This window comes from Saccopteryx leptura, chromosome 1, assembly GCF_036850995.1.
Source record: "Saccopteryx leptura isolate mSacLep1 chromosome 1, mSacLep1_pri_phased_curated, whole genome shotgun sequence".
Taxonomy (NCBI): domain Eukaryota; kingdom Metazoa; phylum Chordata; class Mammalia; order Chiroptera; family Emballonuridae; genus Saccopteryx; species Saccopteryx leptura.
The window spans coordinates 331,872,775-331,893,452 of NC_089503.1; the positions used below are offsets into that span (position 1 = coordinate 331,872,775).

General features: G+C 34.8%; 1 protein-coding gene across 6 annotated transcripts in view; it reads left to right on the top strand.

Moving 5' to 3' along the window:
• Nucleotides 1-20,678, top strand: part of EPHA7 (EPH receptor A7) — a 166,607-nt gene that overhangs the window by 113,218 nt on the left and 32,711 nt on the right. For all 6 annotated transcript variants that reach the window (XM_066358858.1, XM_066358860.1, XM_066358859.1 and 3 more), the window contains exon 6: nt 19,823-19,947. In XM_066358858.1, coding sequence (XP_066214955.1) covers nt 19,823-19,947 — 125 coding nt within the window. The remainder of the gene's footprint in view (nt 1-19,822; nt 19,948-20,678) is intronic.

Consider the following 20,678-nt stretch of genomic DNA (forward strand, 5'->3'; position numbering starts at 1 on the left):
GTACAGTGAAGCTGAGCCTTTGGTTTTCTTGAAGTTGTGAGCAGAAGTTTGCTAGCAGGGGAGGGCATAAAAAATTTTCATATAGAGGAAATTGGGCAGCCATAATCATAAAGTCATAAAATGGAATGTATAGTTAAAAAAGAGACAGTTTTCCCTGTTAATGGAACTTCAAGGTGTTTTGCAGTCCTAGCATATAGATGTGAGAAGGAAATAACAGGTAATGATGCTGGAAATTAAACAGAGGCCAACCATGACAGACCTTGTGTGCTGTACTAATATTATGACAGCTACCATTCATTTTGTAGTTAGTATGCTAAGCATTCCCATGCTTTCAACAGCCCCTTAAACCTTGATAATATTATCTCCATTTAAAGGATGAGAAAACAGAGGCTCACATGAAATGAAGTAATGTGTCTGTATTCACACAACTCAAAGTACCCAATGCTATGATTATTAATTGGGAGTTATTAAAGGCACTTAAAATAATCAGAATAACAATAGAAATATTTTTATAGGGTTATAATTGATGTTGTAAAGAAGTGTTAAAGTCATGCTTTCAGATCACTTAAAATAATAACAAATCAGTTTACTAGCAGAGAATATTTCTTCTAATCAAAAAATTGTAGCTTATATTTATTATCTGGAGTTCAAATTATAATACTTTATATAGTATATATCATCTTTACATCTTTACATGTGAATGGATGAATTCACATTTTGTAGAGCATTTACCACATCATATTTTCTATTAACGCACAAATGAAAAGAAAACATAATAACTGAATAAGACACTGTATCTCTGCACCTCAACGGATGCCAAACTATAGCATATCTCTGTAGACATAAGTTAGAATACTCAAGGTTTCAAATATTTATATATTGTACTTAAAATATTTAAGTTAAATTTTAAAATGCCAGCTTTCATTAGAAGAAAATAATGTAAATGAATTGAATAGTAATGTTTCTTGATGTGCTGTTTTATAAAGTTAATTTGGCAGGTTTATTTAATTTTTTTTCTTACTACTATTATTTATTAAAGTATTGCTCATTGCTAAGCATTGTGCTAAGTAATTTGCATTCATTATACTTTTGAATTCTTATAACTTTCTTATTATTCTCATTTTGCAGATGAAAAAATACGCAGCTCAAAGTAGTTTAGCAACTTGAACAAGATGACATAACTAATGTCCAATAAGCAGAGCTGGGATTCAGGCTTTTCTGTATGACTTCATAGCTTATAGAATTGGGAGAGGATCACCTTTAGCAATAACTATACATACACACACGTGTGGGTAATTATACTAAACAAATAAATTATAATCAATATACACACAAACAATACCTAATCTGTGTATGTGGTGGTGGTGGTGGTGGTAACTTTAAGCATGGGAAATCACATTTAACTTAGACTGGTTTGAAAATACTTTTCTTTTAACGCTGGGATATATGGAGTTATATTTCCAGTGTGCATGCCTCTGTGTGTGTGTGTGTGTGTGTGTGTGTGTGTGTGTGTGTGTGTGTGTATTCCAAGTGGCCAGATAATATACAGATTTCCAAATGAATCATTGGGTAAGAGCTAACAAATGTTTCTTGTTTCTTGAACACATAATCTGATCATCTAACACCAGAAAATTATTTGTTGACTATTATTTAGTAGTCTCCAGTTTGACTGAAGGTCATCCATGAGATAGTCCACACCCTTATATTCCCAATTCCTCTGTACATGATTCAAAAGGTTGGCGGTGAGGAAGGCTGAAACAGAAAAAAAAAATCCTTTGTTTGAAATATGGTGCCTGACCTGTGGTGGCACAGTAGATAAAGCATCAACCTGGAATGCTGAGGTTGCTGGTTCGAAACCCCAGGCTTGCCTGATCAAGGCACATATGAGAAGCAACTACTATGAGTTGATGCTTCCCATTTTTCTGTCTCTCTCTCCCTCTTCTCTCTAAAATCAATAAATAAAAATTTTTAAAAATATATGGTGTTGGAGGAGAGCATCTACCTGGACTGATGACCAAGTCGGTGCTAGAATAAAATAAGTCTAAAACCTCATGGGAGGTAAAAAAATAACACAACTGAAGCTGTCCTACTTTGAGCACATCATTAGAAGCTGGGTTCTTTGGAAAAGACAACAACAGAAGGTGGCAGGAAAAGAGAAAAACTAAGTGTGAGGTGGGTTTGACTCCATAAAAGCAGCCACAGGCATGAGTCTACAGGAGCTGAGCAAGCTGTTGAGGACAGGACGTTGTGGACATCACTCATTCAAAGAGACCTGGGAACTGATTCAGCAGTATGCTGTAACAACTGTTATTTAGTGATTAAATATTAAATTTATTTTGCAGCTTTAATCAAATATATTACTTGGCTGTGTAGTTAGATGATTAATGATAATTCTTGTCTTTGGCTTAAAAAAAAAAGCAAACACCATAACACTAGAACTTTGTTAAATTGAAACGTTTTTATTTGAAAATAGGTAATATAAAAGTCTTTCATTCGATATACATTCTTAATAAGTACAAACCATACAGAATCTGCTTTTCATTTTTCAATGGTCTATAGAACAAAATATGTTACACAATTGTTTTTGTTTGCCATCCAAGAGACTGTAGAACAGAAATGAGGGATATCAAAAACATGGTACAGTTTTCTAAATAAGAGTACCACAGGACAGATTTTATTACTGGGCAGAATAGAAAATGTACTCATTTTACACATCAGTTAAGCATTTGTCAGTCAGTGAATTGCAAATGTTAAGTGAACATCAGTAGGGTGAATTTGCAATATAGACAATCAGGATGTGTTTGAATGTATTTATTGCCTGCTGGCGTATGTTTTTTGTTTTGCCTTATTTTATGCTAATGAGGAATCAGATTAGTAATAAGCAGGAAGTAGAATTACCTTTAATGAATCAATCATTCATGCAACTTTCTGCCAGGCCCCTCAACTGAAAAAGCCAGGACACTGGGCACTCTGCAGAGCCTCGCTGTATTGCATTGAGTGAGATCTGATTGTTATGTGAATGTGTAATGAAAGGGTCTCATAACCCTGTCTTGCTTCATTCTCAGGGAACAAAAGCTGCTCCAAGCCTTGGTGTTGTGGTTTGTGGATAGTCTCCCGATTTAAGGCAAAAGCTAAAAAATGAAATAATTAACCTAAAACTAAAAATAAGAAAAAAGGTGGAGTAAAGAATTTTTTTTCGATTTTAGGGGAAAATTTTAGATTTGAATTTTATTGTATAAAAATTAACTATGATGACAGTAGTTCCTCAAAATTACACCCGGCATATTGATCCACAGAGTTGAGGAAACATTTAATTATGTTTCTCATTTTTGTATTGGCTACTGTTTGAATAGAGAGCTGAAGAGTTACCAATTCCATGCCTTTATTCAATATGCAGTTTATTTTTAGGAAATATAAGCCACTAAAATTTCTGAGACTGTCTTATGTAAATGAGAAAGATCTTTTGAGAATGTACAAATCATTTATTTCACAATACTTTTCTGTAGGTAAACATTATGAAATTATTAGCCATGGATTTTCCAAAATATGTTGTTCATAAATTGCTTTTAACAAAAATACAATTTTTATATAACTATTATATATATGATAATATATGTTTAGATATTATAAATGAAAAATTATAAGTATTTTATTACATGGGGAATTACATAGAAGAAACATTTAGAAGATAAATTTTGTGTATGTATATAAATATGAAGTGTGCATCAATTTGGATTAAAAAAATTGGTTCTCTTATAGTTTTTGAACATATTTTTTCTCCAGTTGCAAGACAGAGAGAATAGATTTAAACTAAAATTCTTCATCATAATTACCATTTAAATGAAAGGGGAATTAAAACTAATATTTTGATGAACTTTGTTTTATTAACAAGTATATTATATATGACCAATAATTTTATGTCCTGTTTGATCTCCATAAATTCTATACAGGTGCATGGTACAAAATGTAATGAGAGAACTCAGTTGCATTTGGAATTTTTTTAAATAAAGTGTCAGAATACTATGAGCAAATTTATGCCAGGTTTTAAAATATATGAGCTGAAAAACTATTTGAGTTAATAGTTGAACTCATTAGTATAAAAATATATCTTAATGATATTTTGAAAATTACCAAAAAATTGCTGCCTTTGAATTTATTATCTTAACTAACATTCTATAGATTGGTATCACTAGCTTGTTTTTTCTTCTTCTTACTCATTTGGGATTTTATTATCTTTTCCTTAAAAAATGCAATATACATAGCAATCAGTAGTCAAAAAAAGTCTGGTCTTAAGATACCATATATATATTAATATTGTTAATATTAATATTGTTCCCTTGTATTTATTTCATTTATATATATATATATATAAACTTTACAAAGTTTTAAGAGATATTTTAGTACTTTAATTTGAGAGAGTAATTAACTTAGAACTAAAAACAAATTTGCCTCCTAGAGAAAAATTTTAGATATTGAGAGTTGTTATTTAGTAAACCAAAATTTATGTATACCCAAAGCTTGGAAACTGTGATAAAAAGTAGAGGTGTTATTTATTACCAGAACCAAACATGACCTCATTCCAAACCTTATGGAGCCTTCTAATGAGGAAAACAGACATTCATCAAATAATCATACACATGTCAATTTCTACCTGTACAGATTTATAAAGGGCTATTTCCTAATTTCACGAGAACACTTAAACTGTGGATTTATATTCAGTCAGAGAAATGGGAAAGATACCATAAGAGAAACAGTCAGAAAGGGGTTTCTCTGTGTGGAAAGGAAGTTAACACAGCTGAGGAAGAAGAAAGTGTATGAAATGTACAGAAAGGGCAATTACCATATTTTCCCATGTATAAGAGGCTCCCATGTATAAGACACACCTTAATTTTGGGGTCCAAAATTTGGGGAAAAATGTATTACATAGTTATTGAACCCAAGTTTTATTCATCATAAAATTCATACAACTCCTCATCACTATCAAAACTCCCATCCAATAGCTTGTCCTCATCTGTGTCTGATGATGAATCACTGTCTTCATATATGGCATCATCCTCAGTTCCATCTGTGGCATTTGAAATGCCGCAACCACTGTATATGACACACCCAGTTTTTAGACACCAAATTTTTGAAAAAAGTGTACGTCTTTTACATGGGGAAATATGGTATATATGGTGAGACAGAACAGATAGATGGAGGGCAGGCAGTAAATCATGTTAAAGATTTTGGTCCTTTTTCTAAAAGTTATGAAAGCCTATTTTTAACAACTTTTTATTAAAAGTAATTTGATACCATAAAATTTACCTATTTTAAGTGGTATAATTCAGTGATTTTTAGTAATTACAGAGTTGTGTAACCATTACCACAATCCAGTATTGAAACATTTTTGTTACCCCAAGAAGATCCCTCCTGCCCACTTACAGTCACTCCCCATCCCCACACCTGACCTAGCTAACTGCTTATCTACCTTGTCTCTCTATAGGGTTGTCTTTCTAAACATTTCATATAAATGGAGTCATACAATTTGAGTCATGCATCTGGCATTTTTCACTTAGCATAATGTTTTTTAACATTTATCTATGTTGTACCATATAGCAAGTTCATCGTTGTTGTGGATTAATATTGTTAATCCTTGTATTTATTCCATTTTATCTGTTCACCAGTGGCTGAACCTTAATGTTATTTAACTTTTTGACTTTACAAATAATGTGTCTATGAACATTCATATCTAAGTCTTCACTTGGACTTAGGTTTTCATTTCTTCTGGGTAGACAACTAAGTGGAATTATTGGGTCATATGGTAACTTTATATTTAAGTATTTAAAAATTATCAAACTTCTTTGCCTAAGTGGTTGCCCCCCATTTACGTTTTCACCAAGATAGTATGAGAACATCCTTGGCAACACTTGTTATTCTCTTTTTTTTTTTTCTGAAGTGAGAAGCAAGGAGGCAGAGAAACAGACTCTCACATGCACCTAACCGGGATCCACCCGGCATGCCCACCAGGGGGTGATGCTCTGCCCATTTGTGCCATTGCTCCATTGCAACCGGAGCCATCCTAGTGCCTGAGGCGGAAGCCATGGAGCAATCCTCAGCACCCGGGCCAACTTTGCTCCAATGGAGCCTTGGCTGCGGGAGGAGAAGACAGGGGGAAGGGGGAAGAAGCAGATGGGCTCTTCTCCTGTGTGCCTTTGGTGGGAATCGAACCCGGGACTTCTATACATCGGGCTGGCGCTCTACCACTGAGTCAACCAGCCAGAGCTTATTATCTGTCTTTTTTATTGTAGCCAATCTAGTGGGTATCAAGTGGTATTTTAATATGGTTATGAGTATCCTTCTATGCAACCTCGAGGAAATTTGAGTGTTGATTGAGTACAGCCTTGCTAAGGAAACAAAATAATTAGCCAGACAGAGAAAAACTAGCAGTGTATGTCATAGAAGCCAAGGAGAAAAGGAGAGAGAAATTAACGGTACTAATGCTACCAAGAATCCAAGAGAAAAAGATTCTGATTGTATAAAAGAGAAAGGGTAATTTGCAACGTAACGTATTTATCCAGTTATTTAGCATATACTAAATGCCTAAATATGCATCGTGGAGAGTTCCTTGCTAGTACTGTGAATCAGTTTGAGACTCTTTTTCATATATGACTTTCTCAAGTAATATGGTAACTGAATTGAATAATGTTATTGAAAGTTGTTGTAAAAAGTTCTACATTTATGGTTATATTCATGCTGCCTAGTAAATGGCTTCTCTCACTGAAAATCTGTTTAAATCACCTGAGGTGATGTTTTCAGGATTGTGGTCACTGCCCTTTCTAGGTTTTCTTCAACAGTCTGGTCTTACAGAGAAAAAAGCTTTACCTGAAATAACTATTTGATGCAGCCTAACAGAAAAAAGAAATTGATGTTCTCCCCTCTCTTCAACTTGACAGATAAGGATTAAGAGGTATCATAAATTTCTCTCCAAGTCCTACTTTACATAACCTTCTTTTTCATCTATAAGCTGGTGCCACTTTGGAATCTGAATCATCTCCCTAGGTCCTTTCTGTTCTATATTTAGAAAGTAATTGAGGAGGTTGTGAGACCAGGAATCAACTTGGTGAACGCTCTTCCAGTCCCAAGTCCCCAGCTATTAGGAAGATGAGGGTTACAGACATTGATCATTTCCTCTGTAATACCAAGTTCTTTCTTATTGTTTGCTATCTTGTTTGTTTGTTTGTTTTTTAAAGGCAGCAGTGCACCCAGCTTAAATTTTTAAAAATCCATACTTAGCCCAGGGAATGAGATGAAAGAAACTGAAACAGGAGATTGATTGCTGGAGCTTGCTGAAGTTGGCTGTCCTAATCTAGATCCTGCGCATCCCCGCACTGCCATTTTGTTGCATGCTGGCAGCTGGGATGCGAGAGCTTTATAGTAGCAGCAGCAGCAGCATACTGCAACTGTGAGAGAAAGGCCACGAGAATCATCTTTACATCCACCTTTTAAAACTCGTAACTAGGCAAAACCAAAAAGCAATACAGGGGATAAAATTTATTTGCTAGTATATTCAATATAAGTGCTTCAATACAGTAATTAAGAAGTTCCCAAATCCTCCTGAAATTCTCATGTCTCTTAGCCAAAAGTAGAAACTGATCAGCTTGGTTGGCCTCCTGCTTCTTCCCTCTTCTTGCCATATATGAAGCTTTGAATTTATTCCTAGTTTCTAGCCACCAGGAAATAACCATCTCAATAACTAACAAGTTAGAACATAAATAGTTTCACCTTTCATCAGAGCAAAGGTCTACAATCATGGGCCAAAAAAAAGGCTAGTCACCTGTTTTTGTAAATAGTTTCATGGGAACATAGCTGCATCGATCTGTTTACATATTGCCTATGGCTGTTATCATGATAAAATATCAGAGGTGAGGAATTAGAACAGAGAAAATACGGCCCACAAAGCGTGAAACATTTATTATCTGTTTTTTTTTCTGGAAAAGTTTGCCTACTTGTGAGTTATAGTCTATCTGTCTGCAAGAAAGAGAACCCAAATAAACAGTGGTTTAGGATTTGTTCATTTGTTTTCTTGTGCAAAAAAAAATGTATTCCATAAATAGGCAGCTGGTTCTCCCCCCTCATCCTCCTCTACTTCCTTCATGTTTCACTCTTCTTCCTTCCTTTGTTGTTCTCTCTTCTTGTACTTGAATAATTCGGCTTATAATAGGATGGTAAATTAAAATCAAGTTAAGTGTGAGGAGTACCAGAGGGATGACTTAGGGAAAAAGGGTTAAAATATAAAAGGACAAAACAAGTAATAGGCAATCTCTACAAAAATTAATATTGTTAAATAATATTTAAGAAAGTAAATTGATTTGGATACATATGTGTTTTAGGCCTAGAAAGAATACATTAAAAAAACAATTACTCCAGAGTTAGAAGACACAAAGGAAAAAAATAGAAGAAACCACAAAGAGGAAAAGTATGAGATTGATAGTAGCCAGAACATAACAGAATTGTTCATCTTCTTCAACCATCATCAAGAAGTTTGGATAAAGTTAAAAAATGGTGTAATAAGGAACTGTCAAACATGTTTGCTTCATTATGTTTTATATGGTATTATCTAATACACATGTATATCACTATAAACATATCCTCAATTATATCACTGTAAACATGTATGTCCTCAATTATAGATCATATAATAAAGTGGCCTTTCACAAAGTGTTTAAAATAATAATTCACAGATACATACTATAGAATGTTACAATGGTATATTTATACATACACACACATTTTATGAAATAGGTGTGATGAACTCTATTTTATTCTATTTTATGTTTTTAAATTTTTTGTTGCAGTATATTATATTAATTTTAAGGTCATGAAAAACAGTGGTGTACTAGGATAGGACTTGGGAGTTATAAATGCAGTGTAGTCACACAGTAAATATAGAGTTGGAATTTAGTGATGCAGGTTTTATTCTAATGGGAAATATGGTTTATTCTGACTGTGATACATAATGCTTTAAGGCAAATCTCACCTCTCCTCTGTCTTTAATATTCTTCTTAATGACAATGTTTCTCTTAATAAACAACGTACTTATTGTTTAAGTGTGTACTGGATTGCTCCTGAAAAGTGAACCACATTTGTGGAGTTCCAGAATGTTGTTACAATATACAGAACAATACTTTAAACATTGTGTAGATATTTAGGAAGAGGAACTAGTGAGCTTACTTACCCACCTAATTATTTATGTGAATATTAGTGTACATAATATAAAAATAATTCAGGATATATATTATACAATAGTATATAAATTAAACTTAATAATCTAAATAAGGGATTGCGCTCATGTATGCATTGTAAGGAAATATAGTTACAGTATATCAAATACAAGATAATTTAGACTTTAATATAAATTAATGGAAATAATATCGACTATATAGAATTTAGCTATGAAATTATAATTAAAGATATTCATAACAGAAACATTTCAAATAACCTAACATTTCAAATATTGTCAACTGGTATTAAAATATTTTTATAATTGAAAGATGACACAATTCTCTATTTGTGAACAACATATTGCAAGGTTAAAAAAGATATACATCACTAAGCATGTTATTTTATGACATATAAGGGAGATTTTGGTCATTAAGAAATTTATGTGTGCATATATCTTACTTTACTTGAGGTTTTTTTTTTTGTTACTAAAACGGTATAGCTGTGGGCTGCTGCACCTAGTCAGCCTTATAAATCAGCTAGTCGTTAGCCATGGATTCATGGAGAAGTAGAAATGGAGTCAGAGGACCTGACGGGCCAGATTTAAAAGTGGTTTTTGTTTGTTTGTTTTTTATTATAAAAATATTAGTTTTCTCATCACCCAAAATAGAGATTGCTTCATCTATACTTTTTTTTTAACTTAATGGATCATAATATTTTGAAAAAGATGTATGTGTCAGTCTACTCCCCACTGTGGTATTTATTTATTTTTTCACAATGACAAGTGTTCCTTCTAAAGGATTTAGCATAAATGCATTTCTAGTATATATAGAATGCAGAGCATAAATATAGAAGTTGCCCACTTCTAAATTCTAGAAATTGAATAAAGACTGCCAATATAATATTTTAAATAAAATTTGCCAGCGTTTTTTTTATGTAGAGGACTAGAATCCCACCTGGAAATAATTTATGTTCCTGCCAAAGTTTCAAGAGAATTGTTCTCAAACTCAGCTATAAGAAGCTTCATCTGAGGGACCTTTGAAACCCCTGGTGCCTGAATTTGACCTCAGAATCAAGAGTATTCTGGATAGGTCCCTGGTGTCAGTAAGCCTAATAAAGACAAAGTGGAGAATAATAATACAAAATAAATTTTTTCTGTGTGCCACGAAAGGTTTTAAGTGTTTAACATGAATTTATATGTTAAATTTCTAGAACAATTCTGTTTCTGAAGCATGTAGTCTGATTTATAGCTATTTTAAATCTGAGAAAACTGAAGCACAGGGAAGTTTAGTTCCTTGTTCAAGGTCATACACTTTGCAAATAAGCATTGGAACCCAGGTACAGACTTACCTTGTCTTATGCTCTCCTGCTTCTCTAAATTACCTGCTCTCAAGGGGCATAAGAATCACTGAGGAGATAAACAACTACATAATAATTAAATGCTATTTTGTTTAGTACTATATGCAAAGGAAATAAGTTCTTATGGGAAAATAATCTATATTAAATCACAACCACAAAGAGATAGCACCCACACCTGTCAGAATGGCTGTCATCAAAAAGTCAACAAAGTGTTGGTGAGGATGTGGAGAAATAGGAATCCTCATGCACTGTTGGCGAAAATTCAGATTGGTGCAACTACAAAGGAAAGCAGTATGGAGTTTCCTCAAAAAATTAAAGATGAGACTGCCTTATAACCCAGCAATTCCACTTCTCGGTATTTATCCAAAGAAACCAAAAACACTAATTCAAAAGAATATATTCACACCTATGTCAGTGCAGCATTATTTACAATAGGCAAGGTATGGCAGCAACCCAATTGCACGTCTGTAGGTGATTGGATTAAAAAAGAAAAAGAACTAGTACATTTATACAATGGAATACTACTTGGCAAAAAAATAATAATAATAAAATAAGAATGAAGTCTTACCTTTTACAACAGGATGGATGGACCCAGAAGGTATTATGCTAAGTGAAGTAAATCAGACGGATAAAGAAAGACAAATCCCATATAATTTAACTGATACGTGGAATGTAATGAACAAAATAAACTAACAAAATAGAAACAGACTCATAGAGAATAGACTAACAGCTTTCAGTGGGGAGGGAGGCTTGAGAGCTGGATGAAAGAGGTGAGGGGAAAAGTACAGATTGGTAACTGCAGAATAGTCACAGGCATGTAGAATGCAGCATAGGGAACATGGTTATTAGTAAGTATCAGAATAACCTTGTATGGGGCTACGTGTGTTCTTGAAACATTGAGGGGGGGCAACTCTGTAAAGTGCATGATTCTCTAGTCACTATGCTGTACATCTGAAACTAAAACAATAATATTGAATGTAAACTGTAATTGGAAAATATCTATAAAGCTGAAGCAAAGGAAATTCAACGAATTGTGACTTATTGGTGGAAGCCACTAGAGAGAAATTCATGGGCCTAGTCTCTAACCTGGCTCTGTAATTATTGATTGATATAAAATTATCTCTTGTAGGTTATAGACAAAATGGCAATGTTACTGATAATTAGTTAAATATAGTTATACCCGTCAAACACTGAGTTATAAGGAATTTTTTGTATGTTTTTCTCTTTATTGCCTTCCACGAATTTGCTAGCATTTGGTTCATATTTCATCCATGCCATAATGTTTAATTGTGCATTCAAATTTAGTACATTTTTATTCTAACTTACTGTGTGTGTTTGTGTGTATGTGTGTGTGACAGTGACAGAGAGAGAGGGACAGATAGGGACAGACAGACAGGAAGGGAGAGAGATGGAGATGAGAAGCATCAATTCTTTGTTGCGGCACCTTAGTTGTTCATTGATTGCTTTCTCACATGTGCCTTGACCAAAGAACTACAGCAGACCCAGTGACCTCTTGCTCAAGCCAGCAACCTTGGGCTCAAGCTGGTGAGCCTTGCTCAAACCAGATGACCCTGCGCTCAAGCCAGCAACCTCGGGGTTTCAAACCTGGGTCCTCCGCATCCCAGTCCAATGCTCTATCCACTGCGCCACCACCTGGTCAGGCTCTAACTTGCTTTCTACAATAAAAATCTCCTTGAAAAAGGGAACTGTGACCTCATCATTTTTGTAGCCCATGTAATTCTTTGTTTATACTCTTATGATTTTATAAACAAACAAAAATTCCATCAGAAGTCATTAAAATGTTGTTATAGTGATCTTACCTTCTAAGCATTTTAGTATAACATTAAGGGTACTTAGATTAATGCTAGACTACTTTTAAAAGACGTTCAACTTGAACATGCTAGTATAAGATAAGTAGATTGCACCAGAAAGAAAATTATCAAGGATTCTGCAAAGAAAAAGAAATACTTCTTAAATCCAGAAAAGTTTTCTGAGAAAAAAATCTCAGCTGAACAGCAAAAAATAAAATGTTGTAGGTATTCATCTGACCCAACTTTCTATCCCCTCATAGGCCAATAACTTGTAACTACTATATACAAAGTATTGTTTATTTTATTTACATTGAAAGTTACAATTACATTGTAATTATATGAAAATATTATACAAATGCACCAGGAGTCACCAATTATTTCCTCATCAATTAAAATTTTAGTCATTACTTGAACAGAGTAGCAGCAGGCCCAATATGGGTTTAGAACTGACCAATGGACACAGTTGCTCTTCCACAACCCTCTCCTCTTTGGCCTGAAAACATTTTACTTAGAGATTTCACTAGGAAGTGCTAACTCCTATAGAATTCATTAAATATCTAAACAATTAGTTACTAATCAACTGATAACAGAGAAGAAAAGTTAATTCTCAGAAAAATGTGTTGTCAGATCATGTTGTAACTATTGCTTTAAAGAACAAGGCTATTCTTATTCAAATAGAATAGTAACTATTGTTGTTCCTGTTATGTTTTATTACCCTACTGAAAATGTATTGACTTAATTTAAAAATATACTTGACTAGAACTTCAATCCAAGATGCTTTTTTTTATTCTGCTTGATCAGTTCAACATCATATTTATTTTTCAAAGGAATTTCAGATCTTTTTTTTTTTTTTTTTTTTTTTTTTTTTTACAGAGACAGAGATAGAGTCAGAGAGAGGGATAGATAGGGACAGACAGACAGGAACGGAGAGAGATGAGAAGCATCAATCATTAGTTTTTCGTTGCAACACCTTAGTTGTTCATTGATTGCTTTCTCATGTATGCCTTGACCATGGGGCTACAGCAAACCGAGTAACCCCTTGCTTGAGCCAGTGACCTTGGGTCTAAGCTGGTGAGCTTTGCTCAAACCAGATGAGCCCGTGCTCAACTGGCGACCTCAGGGCCTCAAACCTTGGTCCTCCACATCCCAGTCCGATGTTGTATCCACTGCGCCACTGCCTGGTCAGGCAGGAATTTCAGATCTTAATTTTACTCTTAAGTTGTCTTTTCAGTTATTGTGCTTAAATTTATTTAGAAACCCACTGTGTTTATTATATTGTAAATTTTGCATTTTGAATAAGAATCATACAATATGATATGTTAAAAGATAGCAGTGCAAATAATAATTTAATTTTGAAAATATAAATTCATTTCCTACTGGTGTTTTTCTCCAAGTACATATTATAGAATGAGATTTTATGTTTGTTTTAGTTGCAAATCATGCTTCTTTCCAACCAAGAACCATTTGACAGACATCTATTACAAATTGCTTGCTCATAATTGCTGCGGGTCCAGTTACCCTTAGTTCCTGTTATTCTTATTTTTAGATAAAATTTTATATTTATTGCTCATAATATTATTACTAACCCCTTTTGTATAGTCAGGAAATTAAAGTTTAGTGAAATCACATATTAGAATTTTTTACATATTCTTATGTACCCCCAAAATGGAATCGATGTGTTACATAATACTCAACTGTGTGCATATGGTCCAGTGTTTTGTTATTGAAATAAATTTATATGTATTTTTATATGTTTTTTTTCTGTAGTGCCAAAATGAAACACCTGTGGGGAAGAGTAAAGAAGCTAAAAGTTGTGTTATAAAATACTAAGCTTCTAATACACGTATTTATGATTTCCAAAGATTGCTAAAAGTAAATTCCATACTGTATAGCAGGGGTCCTGTTGGGCGGATAAAATGTATTATGCTCACTTTGTTAAAGATAACACGAGGAGGCAGTCGCCCAGGTGATATTAATGTGTGTTGGAGATCGTTGTAACCTGGGGCTTGGTTTTGGGATTAAGCCTTTCCCACCCTTTTTGCTGTAGGGCGGTACAATCCAATCATGCCTCAGAGAAGTGACTTTGTATTAGAGACTACCCTATTTTGTATATTGGATTAAAGGTTGTGAAGCTACACTATAAAATGGGGGCAGAACGGGACTTGACTCTTGGTTCCTGAGGTTAGCATGAGAGAGCAGAGAAAGTAGAGCCAGCAGCGGAAGGAGGCCACGTGGAGTAGGCCAGGAGAAGCAGCCAAGATGGCGGAGTACTGAGTGAGATGCCAGTCTGTGTAGAGTTTGTATCTGGGATAAGGAAGGAGATGGGGAACTGAGGAGAATAAGGCTGGTGAGCTAGAAACCTTTGATTCTAGGAAACTCGGATAAGTCAGTGGCTTTGTGAGCACTGAGTGTGACTGGGTTTTGGAGCCCAGTGTGTATTTTTACTTGCCCGCCGGGTGCAAGGTAGGATTAAAGGTTATGGCCCACCAGTTTTTGGCTCCATGGTTTCTTTACCGACTGTCCGAATCCAATGCGAACCTGCATGTGAATGGCCACGATGGCGGCTCCTGGCCTTACAGGTCCCCAAACTATGGCCCGCGGGCCTCATGCAGCCCCCTGAGGCCATTTATCCAGCCCCACCGCACTTTCGGAAGGGGCACTTCTTTCACTGGTGGTCAGTGAGAGGAGCATAGTTCCCATTGAAATACTGGTTAGTTTGTTGATTTAAATTTACTTGTTCTCTATTTTAAATAATGTATTTGTTTTTTTTTCCTTTAAAATAAGATACGTGCAGTGTGCATAGGGATTTGTTCATAGTTTTTTTTTATAGTCCGGCCCTCCAATGGTCTGAGGGACAGTGAACTGGCCCTCTGTGTAAAAAGTTTGGGGACCCCTGCTGTATAGCAACAAAAGTATTCAGTAAAGACTATTATTCTATTATTGTCAGTTTTGCATTTAACTGTTCTAAAGATTTGTTCAATTTCACTTGTATTTATTCATTGGAAACCTAACAAACAAATGTCAACAGGCTTAACAACTTGAAAAGCATAGCAAAAGCTCATTTCTTGTTTATTGACCCATCTTACCTCATAGTATGTTTAGAAATACAAATATTACTTTTCCACACACCATTCTTTGTTGAAATTCAATGAGAGCTTTTAAGTTTTGTAACAATGAGGACTAGTAGAAGTAAATTACTTTTTAAATCTTTGAGCTTCACTGAAGTTCTACCACACAGAATGTTTTTTTTTAAATGTATAGTGAAGGTTTCCTTCCTATAAGACATTGTGTTTTGAGTGTTAAGATAAAAACTTCTTGACTTCATTTTATTTCAACATGAAATTTGACGTACACATTATTGAACTATCCTATCACTAACCTTTTTTCATCGACTTCATAAATAGACTAGTAAGTCAGTTTTTTGCTTTACTATCTATATGGGTTGGTTTTCAGTTGCTACCATAAAAATTACTACAAAAACTCAAAAACAACACCTTTTTTATTATCTCCCAGTTCTCTGGGTTAGAAATATGTGCACAGCGGGGCTCTCAGCTTGATGCTGTATTGACAGCCTCCCTGAGTGAAATCAGGTAGGTTGTCAGCAGGGCTGGGCTCTTGTCTGGTGACCCTGAGAAAACTCACTTCCAAGCTCATTCAGATTGTTGTCAGAATTCAGGGCTTTTGCACTTGTAAAATTGAGGTCTCTCCATTTTCCTGCCTCTGCCAACCCGGACCAGTCTTTTTTTTGTGTGTTTTTTTTTAAAGTGAGAGGAGAAGAGGCAGAGACAGACTGCCACATGTGCGCAGAATGAGATCCACCTGGCCAGCCCTCTAGGGGGCGATGCTGTGCCCATCTTGACTCTTGCTTCCTGGCAACAGGAGCCATTTTTTTTTAGCACCTGAGGCAGAGTCCATGGAGCCATCCTCAGCACCTGGGCCAACTCATTTCATCGAGCCATGGCTGCAGGAGAGGAGAAGAGAGAGAGAGAGAGAGAGAGAGAGAAGTGAGAGAGGGAGGTATGGAGAAGCATATGGGTGTTTATCCTATTGCCCTGGCTGGAAATAGAACCCAGGATATCTATACTTCAGGTAATGCTCTACCACTGAGCCAACCGGCCAGGGCCTTGTAGTGAAGATATTTAAGGGCAGAAAAATTCCATCTGTTTCTTAAGTTGAAATTAATTTTTATATCTCAGTGTTTCTAGAAACTTTAGTGAGAGATGAATCTGTTAATTTTTTGTTAGAAACTGTCCTAAAAATTGTTTAAAAGCTCCTCTATGTGAAATATTTGTTTTCCTATTTTTTCAAATTCAAGGAATTTATTATTGTTGGTTACTATTTATTAGCTTCACATCAGTTCCAATTATAATATATTTTATTTCACTTTGATAATTGTAGAAATTACAACTTAAATGTCATAGCACCTAACCGGTTGTTAACTATGTACATAATTTAATTGTATACATATTCTTTTCAGAATGAACTTCATGTTATAGTAAATTAAATATTTGGTGTAAGCATGAGTGTATTCTTAGTGAAATTATAACAGTGTATTAATTTAGTAGATCATGTGTATATTAACCATAGAAATCACTGAGTTTTAAGATTAGAGTATATTTTATACAACTTCAGTTTTACTTGTACATACATGTTTATTCAAAAATAATGAGCCTACTAGAATCTGACTAGCTTAGCTATATATCTTTTGAGTTGTTATACTTTATGTCCAAAATGTTGAAACTGAAGGGAAAATATTATCAGTTTTCCTGTATCAAAATATTTTTTGTTTTTTTGTTTTTTGTTTTTTGTTTTGACAGTAACAAAGTCAGAGAGAGGGACAGACAGACAGGAAGGGAGAGAGATGAGAAACATCAATCCTTGTTGCTTCACCTTAGTTGTTCATTGACTGCTTTCTCATATGTGTCTTGAAGGGGGGGGAGGGCTAAGCAGAGCAAGTGACCCCTTGCTCAAGCCAGTGACCTTGGGGTTCAAGCCAGTAACCTTAGGCTCAAGCCAGCAAACATGGGGTCTGTCTATGATCCCATGCTCAAGCCAGCGACCCTGCGCTCAAGCTGATGAGCTTGCACTAAACCAGCAACCTTGGGCCTCAAACCTGGGTCCTCTGCATCCCAATCCAATGCTCTATCCACTGTGCCACTGCGTAGTCAGGCCAAAATATTGTATTTGAAGGATGCAAGACTGGTAAAGATTTTTCTTATCAATCAGTTTAATCTATTTTCAAAGGCCATATGCTAGCACTTCTGTCTTTGATCCTCTTACATGTTTGACTTGCCAAAGTATCAGCAAGGGATAGTTTTTTTTAAAAAAAAGAAAATATATGGAAATTCAGAGGTATGAGTTCTTGTGCAAAGTGGGGGAACTGTAGTGTATTTTACTGTTAGTGAGGAGATAGGAGTTTCCAAGTACTATCTATTTGAAAAGTATTTTTAAGTATCTTTTTCCCCCCAACCTTAAGTTACCATAACTCATAACTTTGTTGGTAAAAGTCTTTTTTCCAGATGAAACAGTGAAAATCATTTTAGTGTGTAGCTAGCAGAAATCAAGTTTCATTCTATACTTAGATCTTGCTGCAACATATCAGAAGCTAAATGAGGTACATTTATACACCAAGTTCCTCCACGCCATGGAGAATTCAATGTCTCCTGCCTCCTTCACCATAATATGTAAGGACAGAGCTAATCAAAATGTCATACAGTTTGACTTAACTAAAAATCACATTAAGGTGTGTTCATTATTTGAAGGAGGCCTTAAGATTGCCACCCACTAGCTCTCTAACCTATTTTCAGCTAACCCATTTCCAAATAGCACACATCATGTAAACCAGAAGCTTTATTGGGTAATTACATGTGTTGACTATTAACAGTATTCTTACCTGTGCTGCTATTCTACTTTTTTATTAATTAGAGTTAAAGTGCAGATTTTTGTGAATGATTTTAAGTAAATTAGACTATTAGAGATTATTTGCTAATAATCATGATCAGTTGGGGTTTGCATTGCCAACAGTATGGTCAACCTCTTGGACACAACAGTGGGCTGAGATATGTTAAGCATGGTCTGGGTGGAGAGGCGAGTTCTTCTCCACGGCATATATTCAGGTTTTAATAGCTGTGGCAAAAATAAGATTTCTCTATAGGAAATGGCTTCATTGGAAACATATAAAAAACACATTTATTCTGTAAATACAACATGTTGAATACTTCAGCTGCATCTCCTGAAAGCGAAAGTTGTTCCACTCCTAGTTACATTTTTGTTAATAATCTGCGAGAAAATGGGAGTCATGCATCTTTCTGTCCTTCCCTTAACACCACCAAGCCAGAAAGAAGTAAAAAAATGTTTTTCTTTTCTAGACAGTGATACAAGAAAATATTAAAAAGTAGAAGAAACAAAATAAAGCCAAAGGGATAAACATTAGAAGCTTGCTTAAACAGCTTTGGCCCCATATAATTGCTTTTCTGTCAGCAGGATTATTAACAAATTTGGACATCTGAAAATTAAATTAACAGCCCGAAAATATTTTACAAAATGAGGTAGAGCATGATACATGGAACATAATGACCCCCTGAAATTCAGCCAAGCCAGTGCAGCTACTCATCTAGATAGAGGAGACAACTAGTTAATCATCACTGAGCAAATGAGACAGAGCAAATTATTGCTGCATTCCACAGTCTTAGCTCCCAAAAAAGAGTCTGTCCACTAATTAGAATGAAAGAACTCTAAGCATATTATTATCTATCTAGAAAGAGAAAGCAAAATTATTTTTTGAACTGCTTCTAAGTTTGGAGCCTAGGTCATTATGTAGGTAGAAATTACACCTGCAAGGGTGTGTGTGTTTTCACATACTAAGCTAAACAGCAGTTTTCGCATTCTCTTGCCCTTGACTGAATGAAATATAAAAAATTTTTTCCAAGATTAGTTGGAATTCTTTGGGAACACACACACACACACACGAAACATAAAACAGTTTTCAAAAGTGTGAGCCCTTTCACTGAAGATTGTAGTAGCCATTTCATATGCTTTTCCTTGCACAATTTTAAATTATTTTTTCTTTTAAAAGTACATATATTGCTGTTGCATGTGAAATAAATATTTGGACTTAGTGCATCAGTGGAGATTAATCTGAAATCTTACTTTGTAGCCTTAATTAGTATTCATTTGCTTAATTGTCATTCTCAGCCCCATCATTTCCATTTTTTACTAACTTGAACAATGCTATCTTCTGCTGTTTGCACTTTAATTTAAATTTCCATTAAGGTTTATGAACAGTAATAAGGTCCTGTTTGAATATTCATTAGCTTCTGAATTGTGAGCTATGAAAATGTGCTTTCTTTTACCTTAATGAAACTGGCACAGCATGGGACTGATCAGTTGTGACATTTGATATGAGGCATCCAGTGAATTTCCTCATTGTTTATTGACACATCTTGTCCAAACAGCTCCCTCGCAAGTGAGCGGAGTAATGAAGGAGAGAGTACTACAGCGGAGTGTCGAGCTTTCCTGGCAGGAACCGGAGCATCCCAATGGAGTCATCACCGAATATGAAATCAAGTATTACGAGAAAGTAAGTGCTAAGAACAGGAAATGTACAGCAATGTGTGGTGTGTCTCGTGTCATCTCACTTCGCTATAAACTAAAGTTGGTTATTATTCCAACTGTTTGGAGGTACTTACAATCCATACTTAATTTTAGCCTGTTTTGATAACTTGCTTCCTGAATCTCTGGTTCATTATTATAATTTGTCTGTATTAAATTTCTATTACACAAATGAAAATATTCTAGTAATAGTGTATTTATTTCTTCAGTGTTTTAAAATCATAATAATTAGATGGAGGATGTTTTAGTACCACAAAAACCAATGCGTTCTTAAAAAATGTTTCAGGGTGTCTCTTTGGGCTTTTAATGATTTATTTATGTGGTTTCAGTGATAATGATGGTGGCCTCAAATTATTTAGTAATTTTAAATATAAGAGCATTTGCTGCATTAATTTTGTAGTGTTCTCTAAGCTTTAGAATAGGTAATGCTATTCACGCTTTTAAATTCCTCCTGACATTTACTTCATACATGTTATGTTAATCATGTCCATGAATACTTCTTGATTCTCCTCTCTTCGTGACAAATAGTATTGCTAAAACCTGGTGCTGCACATTTAATCAGCATAATGGCTAAATTTTAATAAATAGTGATATATCTGAGACTGAGTACATTTATTTCTGACCCATCTGGAGAGAAGGGAGTGTAGTACATCCTGGTCACAAATTATTGAGTAGGCTCCACCTCACAGAAGGACCTGG